At 47.7% G+C, this 13,116-nt stretch overlaps 1 protein-coding gene across 4 annotated transcripts in view; it reads right to left on the bottom strand.

Annotated features, from left to right (window-relative positions):
• Window positions 1–12,576, bottom strand: part of LOC140197822 (TSC22 domain family protein 4-like) — a 93,179-nt gene extending 80,603 nt beyond the window's left edge. For 2 of the 4 annotated variants that reach the window (XM_072258294.1, XM_072258295.1), the window contains exons 1-3: window positions 12,410–12,574; window positions 9,221–10,713; window positions 45–223 (exon numbers count right to left, since the gene is read on the bottom strand). In XM_072258294.1, the coding sequence (XP_072114395.1) occupies window positions 45–223; window positions 9,221–10,318 (1,277 nt within the window). In that variant the 5' untranslated portion in view covers window positions 10,319–10,713; window positions 12,410–12,574. Of the gene's footprint in view, window positions 1–44; window positions 224–9,220; window positions 10,714–12,409 lie in introns of all 4 variants that reach the window. The other 2 variants (XM_072258293.1, XM_072258291.1) reach the window with 2 other exon arrangements.
• Window positions 12,577–13,116: the final 540 nt, after the last annotated feature.

Raw genomic sequence — 13,116 nt, 5'->3', positions numbered from 1 at the left:
TAGTTTCAGTCACTTGCCAAACAAGGAAAAGAAAAGGTCCTTACCTGTCATCATCGCTTTCCTGGTGTGACCCAACCGACAGCATTGACCTGGCAAGGGTCTGCATGGGCGAGATGAAGCGGAGTGAGCTGGCGCCATTGACCTCAGAGACACGAGTCTTCCTGAAAGCACTGGCGTCCTGAGTCAGGACTGGCGAGGCAGGTGTGGATCGAGACTCAGAAAACTGTGGGGTGGGAGAAGCAGAAAAATTTTTAAAGGGTTACCCTGGCAGACCTGGGCTTCTGGAGGTGGGCTGAATTTTACACTCAGTGGCCACTTTATTAGCTTCACCTGCTCATTAATGCAAATATCTAATCGGCCAATCATGTGGCAGCAACTCAATGCATAAAAGCACGCAGACACGGTCAAGAGGTTCAGTTGTTTTTCAGATCAAATATCAGAATGGGGGAGAAACACGATCCAAGTGACTTTGACGACGGAATGATTGCCGGCACCAGACGGGGTGGTTTAAGCATCTCAGAAGCTGCTCATCTCCAGGGATTTTCAGGCACAACAGTCTCTAGAGCAGCGGTTCATAACCTTTCCTCATGCCTTAGACACCTACCATTAACCGAGGGGTCTGTGGAAACTCCTGTTCTAGGGTTTACACAGAATGGTAAAAAAACAAAAAACATCCAGAGAGCAGTAGCTGTGTGGGCAGAAACGCCTTGTTAATGAGAGAGGTCAGAGGAGAATGATCAGATTGGTACAAGCTGACAGGAAGGCAACAGCAACTCAAGTAACCACATGTTCTAACAGTGCTGTGCAGAAGAGCATCTCTGAATGCACAACACGTCAAACCTTCAAGTGGGTGGGCTACCCTCAATTTAACTATAGCCCAATCACGAGACAATTTACGATGACCAATTAACCTACCAACTCGTATGTGTTTAGACTATGGGAGGAAACTCATGCAGTCACAGGGAGAAGCTCCTTACAGGCAGTGGCAGGAAATGAACCGGGGTTGCTGGTACTGTAAAGTGTTGCGCTAACCACTACACTACCGTACAACGGACAGTCCTGGGTTGAAGCCTTTCATCTAAAGGGCACGAGCATACACTCAGGAGGCATGTACTGTGGAGGAACAACACAAACAGGCCATTCTGTCTAAGCAGTATGTATGGGGGTTAAGCCTCTTCCTCACTTCCCCCTCCAAACCACTCTCCACTCCATGACACATTCCACATTCACACCCCTTCTTCAGTGAAGTGTAATTTCAAGACTCTGCTGTTAGGATACTTGGAACTACAACTCGTGCTTGAAGATTAACTTTATCTGTCACATGTGCACTGAAACATGCAGTGAAATGTATCGCTTGCATCAAATCACATCTTCATTTGCCCCATCACTGAAAATGTTGCCATAAACTATGGACTCACTTTCAACGACTTTTCACCTCATGTTCTCTATACTTATTGCTTATGAATTAATTATTAATTCTTTCTTTTTTTGTATTTGCAGTTTGTTGTCTTTTGCACTATGGTTGAATGCCCAAGTTGGTGCGATCTTCCGTTAAATCTATAGTGGAGATTATTCAATTATGGATTTATTGAATATGCCTACAAGTAATTAAATCTCAGAGTTGTATATGGTGACAAAAAACCATAAGTAATAGAGGCAGAATTAGGGAATTTGGCCCATCGAGTCTGCTCTGCCATGTTCCATATCCCTCTCAGCCCAATCTCCTGCCTTTTCCCTGTATCCCTTTATGCCCTGAGAAATCAAGAATCTGTCAACCCCTGCCTTAAATATAATGACATTGCCTTCACAGCCACCTGCGGCAATGAATTCCAGATTCACCATTCTCTGGCTAAAGAAATTCCTGCTCACCTCCATTCTATTCTGAGGCTGTGTCCTCTGATCTTAGACTCCCCCACCATTGGAAAAAAAACCTCTCCACATCCATTCTATCAAGACCTTTCAACATTCAATAGATCCCCACCCCATTCTTCTGAATCCAGTGATGGTCCAGAGCCATCAAACACTCCTGTTATAATATCAATCCCGGAATCATTTTCATGAACTTCCTTCCAACCCTCTCCAATGTCTGCACATCCTTTCTTAGATAAGGGACCCAAAACTGCTCACAATACTCCAAGACCTCACCAGTGCTTTATAAAGAGAACCTGATTAAATAAACCCAAAAAAATTTATAAATTTATACTTGTTCACTTATTTACTGAGAAAAGTCATTCAATATCACATATATTTGTTGGGAAAAGTATGGTATCCTTTACTTTCAATAACTGGTGTGACCCCCCCCCCCCCCTGTATAGCAAAGACTTCAACCAAAAATTTTTGGTAACTGTTGATTAGTCCTGCACATTGACTTGGAGGAATTTTAGACCATTCCTCCATACAAACCTGTTTCAGTTCATCAATGTTTCTGGGATACCTTGCATGAACATCCCTCTCAGGTCATGCCACAGCATCTCAAATGGGTTAAGATCTGGACTCTGATCTTGGTCATTTCAAAACACAAATTTTCTTCTTTTTAAACCATTCTGTTGTTGATTTACTCTTCCGATAATTGTCTTGTTGCATCGTCCAACTTCTATTAAGCTTCAGGTGATGAACTGCTGCCCTGACATTCTCCTGTAAAATGTCTTGATACAATTTTGAATTCATTGTTCCCTCAATGACTGCAAGCTGTCCAGGCCCTGAGGTAGCAAAGCAGCCCCAAACCACGATGCTCCTTCCACCATGCTTCACAGCTGGGATGAGGTTTTGGTGTTGGTGTGCAGTGCCCCTTTCCCTCTAAACATAGCAGTGTGCATTTCTGCCAAAAAGTTTAACTTCTATCTCATCTGTCCACAGGACATTGTCCCAGAAGTGCTGTGGAATATCCAGGTGTCTTTACAAATTTGAGATGTGCAGCAGTGTTTTGTTTTTGAGAGCAGTGGTTTCCTCCATGATTTTCTTCCATGAACACCATTCTCCTTCACTGCGTTTCTTACAGTGGACTCATGAACAGAGACTTTAGCAAGCTCCAGAGATTTCTATAGGTCTTCTGCTGTTACCCTTGCGTTGTTTTTCACTACCTTCAGCATCGTATGTTATGCTCTTGGTGTGAGCAGGACGTCCACTCCTACGGAGAGTAGCAACAGTACTGACTTTCCAACATTTGGAGACAATGTCTTTTACTGTGGACTCATGCACACTTGGGTCTTTAGAAATGCTTTTGTAGCTTCATGCATCTCTACAATTCTTCCTCTAAGGTCCTCTGAAAGTTGTTTTATTTGAGACATGGTGAAGATAAACAGATCTTTCTTGAGAAGCGTTGGCTCTGTCAGAACCTGACATTGTGTACCTCCATTTTGTTTTTAAAAAAAGGGCAGGACACCTCCAGAAACCACACCTCCAATCTCATCTCATTGACTGGAACACATGACTCCAAATAACTTTTGAAGAAGGCATTACCCCAGAAGTTCACATACATTTTTAAACCTAGTTTAAATGGTGTACTCAGTAATGATGAGAAGTAGTACAATTGTTCGTACATTATTAGTTTAGGCTGAATGTTTGTCTATTATTGTGACTTGATGAAGATCAGACCACAATTTGAGTAATTAATGCAAAAAACGCAGGTAATTGCAAAGGGCTCACAGAACTTTTTCTTGCAACTGTAACATCACTATATACAACCTCAAGATTCATTTTCTTGTGAGCATATTGAATAAATCTATAACAAACAATGAAAGACCATCCAATCAGGGCATTCATCCAGAAGACAACAAACTGTGCGAATGCAAAAAGAAGAAATGATAATAAAAGAAATAAGCACAAAAATATTGAAAACTTGAGATGAAAAGTCCTTGAAAGAGAGTCCATTGGTTGTGGGAACATTTCAATGATGGGGCAAATGAATTTGAGTGAAGTCTTCTCCTTTACTCCAAGAACCTAATGGTTGAGGGGTAATAACTGTTCCTGAACCTGTTGGTGTGAGGCTGAGGGTCCTGTACCACCTTCATCATGACAGAAGCAAGAATGGAGAATGCAGTGAGTAGTGGAGGTCTCTGACGATGGATATTGCTTTCCTGCAGCAGCGTTTCCTGTAGATGTGCTCGATGGTGGTGAGGGCTTTACCCGTGAAGGACTGGGCCGTATCCACTACTTCTGTAGGATTTTCTGTTCAAGGGCATTGATACTTCCATACAAGGCTGTGGTGCAACCAGTCAATATACTCTCCACTACACATATCTATACATGTTTCTCAAAGTTTAAGATGTCACATTGAATCTCTGCAATCTTACCACTTCACGACCAGGCATAAGATTTTAGGAAGGAAAAAGAGAATTCTGAAGAGATTTGCTGCAATTGTACTGGGGATGAGGAACTTGGGTTTGGCTGATCAACTGAAGTGGGATGGTTCTTCTGAAAGCAGACAAGTCTGCAATCCAATAAAACATATTCCAAATTCTGAGAGGGGGAAGGCCCTAAGAGAATACACAAGGGGACTCACTGGTACAAGGATCACTTTCAAGGACTCTCCATCTTGTGCTCTCAATTTTTTTTAAACTTTCTTTTTGTATTTGTACAGCTTGTTGTCTTTTGCACACTGGTTGTCAGTCCATCCTGCTGGGTGCAGTCTTTCATTAATTCTATTGTATTTCTTGTATTTACCGTGAATTTTTTACTGCCTGTTACGCCTCTGGCGTTTAGGGCAGCAATGAAGGTCCTCTATCTCTGGCGGTATTCAGGACTTCCTTCATCGTATCAATAGCTTCCTCATGGTTTTCACTACTGTCAATCATGCAAGTCTCAGATGGAGACTCAGGAATACCGTCACTCAGACGTAGAAGGATTTTTCATTGTGGCTTCCGTAATAGTTTTGTTTGACCAGTCAGGGTTGTTAGCCCTGAACTGAACCCCTGAACCTGGAGGGCCAGTGGACCACTCTTAGTCTGGCCTCTACCCTTTGACCTGCATGGCACGGGTGACCCTCCCAACAGGAAAAGCATAAAGACCTGACTCCAGCCAACATAGCTCACTGCTTCACTGAGGCACGCAAGCCTCCAAACTTTGACAAGGTTGTGGTCCTCCTGGAGGGTTTACTGTGAATGCCCACAAGGAAATGAACTTCAGTGTTGTATGTGGCGACAAACAGTACATCTACTTTGAACTTTAAGTCAGTAACCGGAGGACTTGACTTTAAGAATAATGACCAAATAACTAAAGAAAAACTTTCTAAAATTTGAAAAATGTTACAATCTGTAATGTGCTGTCAGGAGGAAGCAGGTTCAAAAAGAGCTTTTCAAAAAAAGGGGAACTGGATTATTTATTGAAAACGGAATGGGTAAGACAAGCTGACCAGACTTTGGTCAAACAGCTTCCTCCTGTGCCACAGATTCTGAATCCTAGAAGGATCAGACTAGCTTCACAATCAATGCCGGAGTGTGAGGAGCACAGAGATGGAGAGAAAGACTCTATACAAGACGAATGGCCTCTTGGCCTTGGTTGGTAACACCATCTCACTTGGGTTTTACTACAACACAGTACGCTACTTCTTTCAAAAGTCCTTGCCTCTCTACCTCTCGAAAGGCACTGAGAGCCCTATTCAGTTCCACTGCGTAGAAACCTTTGGCGAGGCGCCAATGTAAATATTTTGGATAGGCACAAGCAGGGAGCTGATTGCCACTTTCACAAGGAGCCAGACGGTTCTCTGCAGAGGGGCACAGGGTCACCTGAAACATAGTTGCTGGGCATCGGCCCACGCAGGCGGCCATTTGAAGGGAAGCAGAGCATCAGAGAGTGGGAAAAATAATAATTAGCCTTATCCCTCTCGTAGGGACTTACTACCAGTAATCACAGTATCCAAATCTGAACCAAGAAATCGGAAGTGATCAATTACTTCGATCAAAGACTGCAAACATGACTAATGATCAAACAGTGCACAACGACTGAGGCATAAAATTGAGGCTCCTGTAAGGCCGCGAGACATCAGGCCATTTGGGCCATCGAGTCTGCTCCACCATTCCATTATGATTGATTTACTTATCATCCCTCTCAACCCCATTCACCTGCCTTCTCCCCGTAACCAATCAAGAACCCATCAATCTCAGCATTAAACATACCCAATGACTTGGTCTCCACTGCCATATGTGGCAATGCATTCTGCAGATTCAGCACTCTCTGTCTAAAGAAATTCCTCATCTCTGTTCTAGAGATGCCTTTGTACACTGAGGCTTTGTCCACCACTATAGGAAACAGTGGACCCAAATGCCTCTACCTGACCAGGTAGAGGCATATGTCAGGTAGAGGTATTTGCTATCACTTGCATCGTAGGGAACAGGAGGGTCGATGCTTTGCCAAGGAAGGGGGGGGGGGGAGGCTTTAGGATTCTGATGTTTCTACTGTTCATTCAAAGGTTCAAACATTAATTTATTATCAAAGTATATAACTCTGAAATTCTTCTTCTCCAGATAGCCAAGAAACCAAGGAGGAAAAGAAAGGTGGCATGATCATAAAGTTTCCATTCATTCTATGGGCTTTCTAGTTTCGTAGATGTTTGTAAGAATTTCAGGTTGTATACTGTATACATTTTCTGATATTAAATTGAACAATTTGAATCAATTGATCTGGTCTTTACAACATTGGAGATTATGGAATATCGCTATGTACAAGTATAGCCATTGTGCTGAGGGTGAAGGTTACCCACGTCACCCGGTTTATCCATATAAACATGTCAGGCTGGCTGAAAACCAAGGTTTTCAGCTGATGTTTTCCGTACCAAGCACCTCATGTGAAGGTGGCAGGCATGCAAGACCTCATGCTCAGAAGTTGCCTCTGTATTCCTAAAACGGATTCCATCCCAAGATGAGGGCAGAGCTGATGGACAGGCAGGGTGTTCGAGGAGATGGGAGCCAGCTGCTTCCTTGGACCACCGCCCCCTCCCCACCCTCCAAAGCAAGCATAACCCCAGAGAGGCAGCTACCTAAAGCTGCAGCCCCCAGGATCTTACAACACGCAAACTGGTAGATCAGAGTGGGAAGGAGGACAAGCACAGCTTACATGAGGAATGAACAGTACAACACAGGAACAGGTCCTTCGGCCAAACTGATTAAACCAGCAAATAAAAGCCTAACTAAACTGATCCTTCTACTTACACAAGGCTGTCTAAACACCTCTATAATACTTACCTCCACTTCTTATTAAATATTATCATATTCACCACTCTAAAAACAAATTTACCCTGTACATCTCCTTTGATGTACATCAAACCTTCAGTGCAATGCATTTCAACCCTGGGAAAAAGATATTGGCCGCCTACCTTATGCCTCTCATAATCTTATAATCCTCTATCAGATCGCTCCACAGAAAACAGCCCAAGTCTACCCAACCCCTCGTTACAGCACATACTTTCTAATCCAGGCAGCATCCAGGTAAACCTCTTCTGCATTTTCTCCAAAGCATCCATATCCTTCCTATACTGGGATGACCAGAACTCCTAACTAGAGTTCTATAAAGCTGCAGCGTAACTTCTCAACTCCTGAACTCAGTGCCTCAACTAATAATGGCAATCATGTCATATGCCTTCGTTACCACCCCCTCAATCTGTGCAATCACTTTCAGTGAGCTATGGATTTGGTCCCCGAGATCCCTCTATACCAGGGGTTCCCGACCTTTTTTTATGACATGGACCAATACCATTAAGCAAGGGGTCCATGGGTCCCAGGTTGGGGTCCCCTGCTCTATATATTACCACCGTTAAGGGTCATGCTGCTAAAACTATACTGCTCCTACACACTTTATTTATTGAGATATGGCATGGAATAGACCCTTCCAGCCCTTTGAGACACACTGCCCAACAATCCTCCGATTTAATCCTAGCCTAATCACAGGACAATTTGCATTGACCAGTTAACCTACCAACTGATACATCTTTGGACTCTGGGAGGAAACCGGAGCAACCGGAGGAAACCCACGTAGTCACAGGGAGAACATACAAACTCCTTACAGACACCGGCGGGAATAGAACACGGGTCCCCTGTATTGCAAAGAGTTATGCTACCATGCTGCTCTTAATAATCTCTCAAATTCAACAGTTTACATTTGGCCAGATTAAACTATCTGTACTTATCTGCAGCTGATAGATACTCCCACTGTATCCTTTGGCAACCTTCAACATTATCCACAAAGCCGCCAACCTTTGTTTTGTTTGGATCATATCAACTCTCCATTGAGATCGAGCACTACCCCACATATCAACTCTCCATTGAGACCCAGCACTACCCCACATATCAACTCTCCATTGAGACCCAGCACTAGCCCACGTATCAACTCTCCATTGAGACCGAGCATTACCCCACATATCAACTCTCCATTGAGATCGAGCACTACCCCACGTATCAACTCTCCATTGAGATCGAACACTACCCCACGTATCAACTCTCCATTGCAACCCAGCACTACCCCACGTATCAACTCTCCACTGCGACCGAGCACTACCCCACATATCAACTCTCCACTGCGACCCAGCACTACCCCATATATCAACTCTCCATTGAGACCGAGCACTACCCCACGCATCAACTCTCCACTGTGACCCAGCATTACCCCACATATCAACTCTCCATTGAGACCGAACACTACCCCACGTATCAATTCTCCACTGCGACCCAGCACTACCCCACGTATCAACTCTCCACTGCGACCCAGCACTACCCCACGTATCAACTCTCCACTGCGACCCAGCACTACCCCACGTATCAACTCTCCATTGAGACCCAGCACTACCCCACGTATCAACTCTCCATTGAGACCGAACACTACCCCACATACACTCATGCTCTCAGGGAATTAACCCCTTCTATTTACACAAGTATTCTCTTAACCCACGTGTTCCTGTGGCTGATGAGATGCTATTGCCATTTGACACTGTTCTTCATTGGAAACAGCAGCCAATTTTGCACAGAGCAAATTCTCACAATGGGACAATGATAAGATGCTTTAATTTCACGAAGGATAGCGTTTGGACCAGGATGCCACGATTCTTGAAAGTCTACCTGCCAGTCCTTCAGATCTCCCTGACGGGGAAGGGGAGACCCCAGTTTAACACCCCACCTGTGCTATCACAGCACTGCACTAATGAGACCGCAGCCAAAGATCCTCGATCTGGGAGAGTTGGAGACTGAGGGAGGTCGCGATTGGAGGAGACAAGCGAGGGGATATGTTTACTTGCCTTCCTTATTGCTCCGTGTTCTCCCGAGGAGGGCTGGCTCACATTTGGCGACATCGGGTTGGAAGTAGTCTGCTCCGCGGGCCCACCCCTGACTCCCTGAAGGTGCGGTGTTGTGCTGAGCTTCTGCTGGTCCTTGGCCGCAGCGGTGGGGGGGCCGCTGTCACCCTTGACTGCCGCCGTGACCGCCTTGGAAACGGGGGCGCTGGCGACTGCGCTGTGGACAGGGAGCCGGGGCGGGCTGGCTGAGGGAAGCTGTCTGGACTGTCTCTCGACTCGAGCCATCTCACCCAGGTTCAGAGTCTCAGCCGCCTGGAGGAGCACATTCAGGGTGTGGCCGGGAGCCACAGGCACGATCCTGCCCCTCGGTCCCTCTCCCTGGCTCGGCACTGGCGAGGACCCCTGGCTCTTGGGGGCATGCGGCTTGGGCCGGAGTTGGCTAACGGCCTTATGGGCAAAGCTAGTGATCTCCAGGTGGGAGTCCAGGGAGTTGACATGCCTGGTGCTGTCCAAAGCTCTGGCCAGTAGGTGCCCATCCAGGTCCTTGTCATACAAGTCCATGCAGGTCCAACGGCCACGACGGTATGGCTCCCCCAGGCTGTGGTCGAGCTTCACCACGCGGAACCGGGATCCACAGGAGGAAGCCAGTTGCTGTGAGGCGCCTGGGGCGGAGGATGTCCTCAGAGACGACCCGGTAGCCCGGGCAGTCCTAGGGGTCACGGCTTCCATGAACCCTGCACCCTCTGCCCTCCGAGGGTCCTGGGTGACGGCTGCCCGAGGAGTGTCGGAGATGAGGGCCCCGTGGGCGGTCTCTGAGCTGCGGGGTGAGCCCTCAGCCACCGGCTGCTCCTTTGCAGGCGGCAGTGGAGTCCGATCAACGGGTGGTCCGTTCTTCCCAGACCCAGCCAGCTCAGCCTTACCTGGGGCAGGAACATGCCCACTGCCCAGGTGCCCTGGTGCTCCGTTCACCAAGGGAGGCCCCACAGAGCCCCCTGGCTCCGCTTCACCATCCGGCACCTCTTTCAGTCCCTCCCCACCACCGCCGTCATAATCCAAGGTCACACTAGTGATCTGGAAACCGCTCCTCTTCTTGCCAATCATGGCTGCCCCGAGCAGAGCCTCCTCCCTTGGCAGGAGGACAGAGATGAAGGCCGTGGTGGTCGTCAGACTTGGGGCCCCCTTCAGGTCCTGAGCTCCCACATTTTCCTCCGTTTAATTCCCCAAAATACGCTCTCCCGACCCAAATGAAAAATTATCGAGCCTGCGCCGGAGGTAGAGGGAGCGAGAAGCTCCTTGGCTATGAGGCACTTATTTCACTGTCCAAAGCCATCACAATCCAAAGAAAGTGCGGCGTGTCTCTGGGCGAAAGCAACCAACGTCCTGTAGCGATCAGCCAGCAGTCGCCCAGCTGGGAGGACTTGCCATGGGATCGGTTTGCAACAGGTAGCACTGTTGAAACCTTTGTTTAAGCGTTCATTCTTCCAAAGTCACATCATCTGCAAATTGAAAAAAGAGAAACAGGTGAACACACTTACTCACACACCCCTCACCTCCACCACTGTAAATAAAGCACAGATCAAATTTAAAACACCAAATCAAGTAACACATTAAAGTGGATAATTGCCCACTGGCAGCTCGTAAATCTAAGCACTTCTACTCAGCCCACTGTTCCTCACGTCTCAAAATATTCCTTCCAGTACTTAAAGCAACACGCACACAAAATGCAGAAGGAACTCAGCAGGTCAGGCAGCATCTATGGAAATGAATGCACAGTCGACTTTTTGGGCCAGGACTAAGAAGGTAAGCAGGGTGGTGTCAGAAGGTGTGAGGGAGGGGAAAGAGTACCAGCTGGAAGGTGTTGGGTGTGTCAGGATGGGGTGAGGGGGGAGGAAATGAAGTGATAGGCTGGGAGGTGATAGCCTACCTGGCTTCACCCAGCACCTTCTAGCTTGTCCTCCTTCCCCCTCCCCCTTCAATCCTGATGAAGGATCTTGGCAGGAAACTTCGACTGTTTGCTCCCCTCTATATATGCTGCCTGATCTGCAGAGTTCCTCCAACACTTTGCATGTGCTACTCTGGATTTTCAGCATCTGCAGAATCTCTTGTGTTTATGATATGTCTTTGAGTATTTATTCAGCTCCATATACACGGTTGCTGTTAGTCCAGCTCCCTCTTGGGCCATAGAGTGCAACTCAGAGTGTGAATAAAAATGACCCCCCCCAGCAAACCCTGCCTCTTCAGTAAAGAATTTCTGATCTAGACTCTCCAGTTAGTGATCTACGTGCAAAGTCAACAGATCTTTTTTCCTCAGCTACAGGTATCCCCGAACCAGACTAGGCATTTACAATTGTAGCATTGTTTGTGGGGAGTTTGCCGAGGCTTGACGTCTCTCGATAACCTTGATAAGCCTCAGGTTTACAGTCCTTCTCTCTCTCTCTCTCTCTCACACACACACACACACGTATGAACCCTGGGAACAGGCACTTTCCATCACCAAGAAACCATATAGATAACTGCCCCACATCAATGACCATCCAGAACTTCTCCACCACGCTCGTGGACATCTGCCCTTCTACCCCAAGGAACCTTTCGCATCTGCCAAAACGTCTATGTCCCCATCACCTTTGATAAGCAATTGCGCCCTTCCTCAATCAGCCTGTCAAACTTTCCCTGCCCCACCACCCCCAAACCTCCTCTCTCCACCCGTGTCCCCCCCAAATGGAGGGGGGGGGCATGCCAAACCTACCCTGCCCCCCTCCCAAATACACTTCCCCCTCAACAGGAATCTCATAAACACCCCAGGATGCGAGGCAATCCTCCTCCATCCTCCTCACTCTCCCTCGAAGGATTTCACCAGCCAACCACACTCCCTGGGCGCTACATCAATGCAACGCAAACCAAATCCTTCCAGATCGCTGCGAAAGTTGCTCTGAAGCCGCGCTTAGTTGCAGCGCCCGCCCCGAATCCCAGCACCAACTCGGGCGGAGATCGAGTTCGCACCCCGGAGTCTCCGCAGACCCCTCCCACCTTTACCTACCACCCACTCTGGCTGGGCCTCAGGCCTCGGACTGGCCTGTTGCCACAGCCTCGGGGGGCGCCTCACACTCTGACAGCCCAGGGCCCCCTTGGCCTGTCGTCCCATTTGCAACGCACACGCACCCCCACACCCACCTCAGGGCCCGTGCCGCTCACCTGAGGGTCGGTCGTTGGCAGCGGGCTCTCCAATGCCCTCCACCCCCTACAAGCCCAGGGTGCACGATTTCCCCCTCCAAGCTGCCTCTTCCTCCTCGCCGCTGTTGACAACTTTCCACCGGGGCCCAAGCGCCACCTCCGGACCCGACAATCCTCCAGCCCCATTGGCCTGGGCAGGAAACGCCCACCTGCCCTCCCTCCAGACTCCGTACTTCATTAGGTGCAGAAAAGGTCACTCAACCGTACTCTCCTTAATCATTGGCGAACTCCAGAAAGCCCGCCTCGATTATTTCACTTTTCATTGGTTAGTTTCCACTGCCTGTCATGCGTGAAACGCCAACCTCTGTTCACCATTACCATCAATCATAGTATTCTTAGCGCTGATAGGTTATATTATATTAGACCGTTGATATACATCTTCTTTTGGGGTTTGATTGGTTGGAATTCCGCTATTGATTGACATTGACAAAAGAGCTCCCGCCTCTCGGTGCCAACGAGAAATTGCTCGTCCAGAGTTCGGTCCAATCGGAGGAACTGTTACACTTTCCGGATTCAGAGATTGTTAAATTGTAGCTTGGGATTGGTCAACACTGCAACCAATGGCTGATGGCCCACAACGCGAAGGTACAGAACTACGCGCTGTGGAGAACATGTTGACGTGACTGGTGGAGGGTGCGCAGCCGCTGTGTACCCCATCCCCCATCCCT

Source organism: Mobula birostris, chromosome 5, assembly GCF_030028105.1.
Source record: "Mobula birostris isolate sMobBir1 chromosome 5, sMobBir1.hap1, whole genome shotgun sequence".
Taxonomy (NCBI): domain Eukaryota; kingdom Metazoa; phylum Chordata; class Chondrichthyes; order Myliobatiformes; family Myliobatidae; genus Mobula; species Mobula birostris.
Note: the sequence above shows the minus strand (reverse complement) of the source record. Positions and strands in the feature narration are given on the sequence as shown.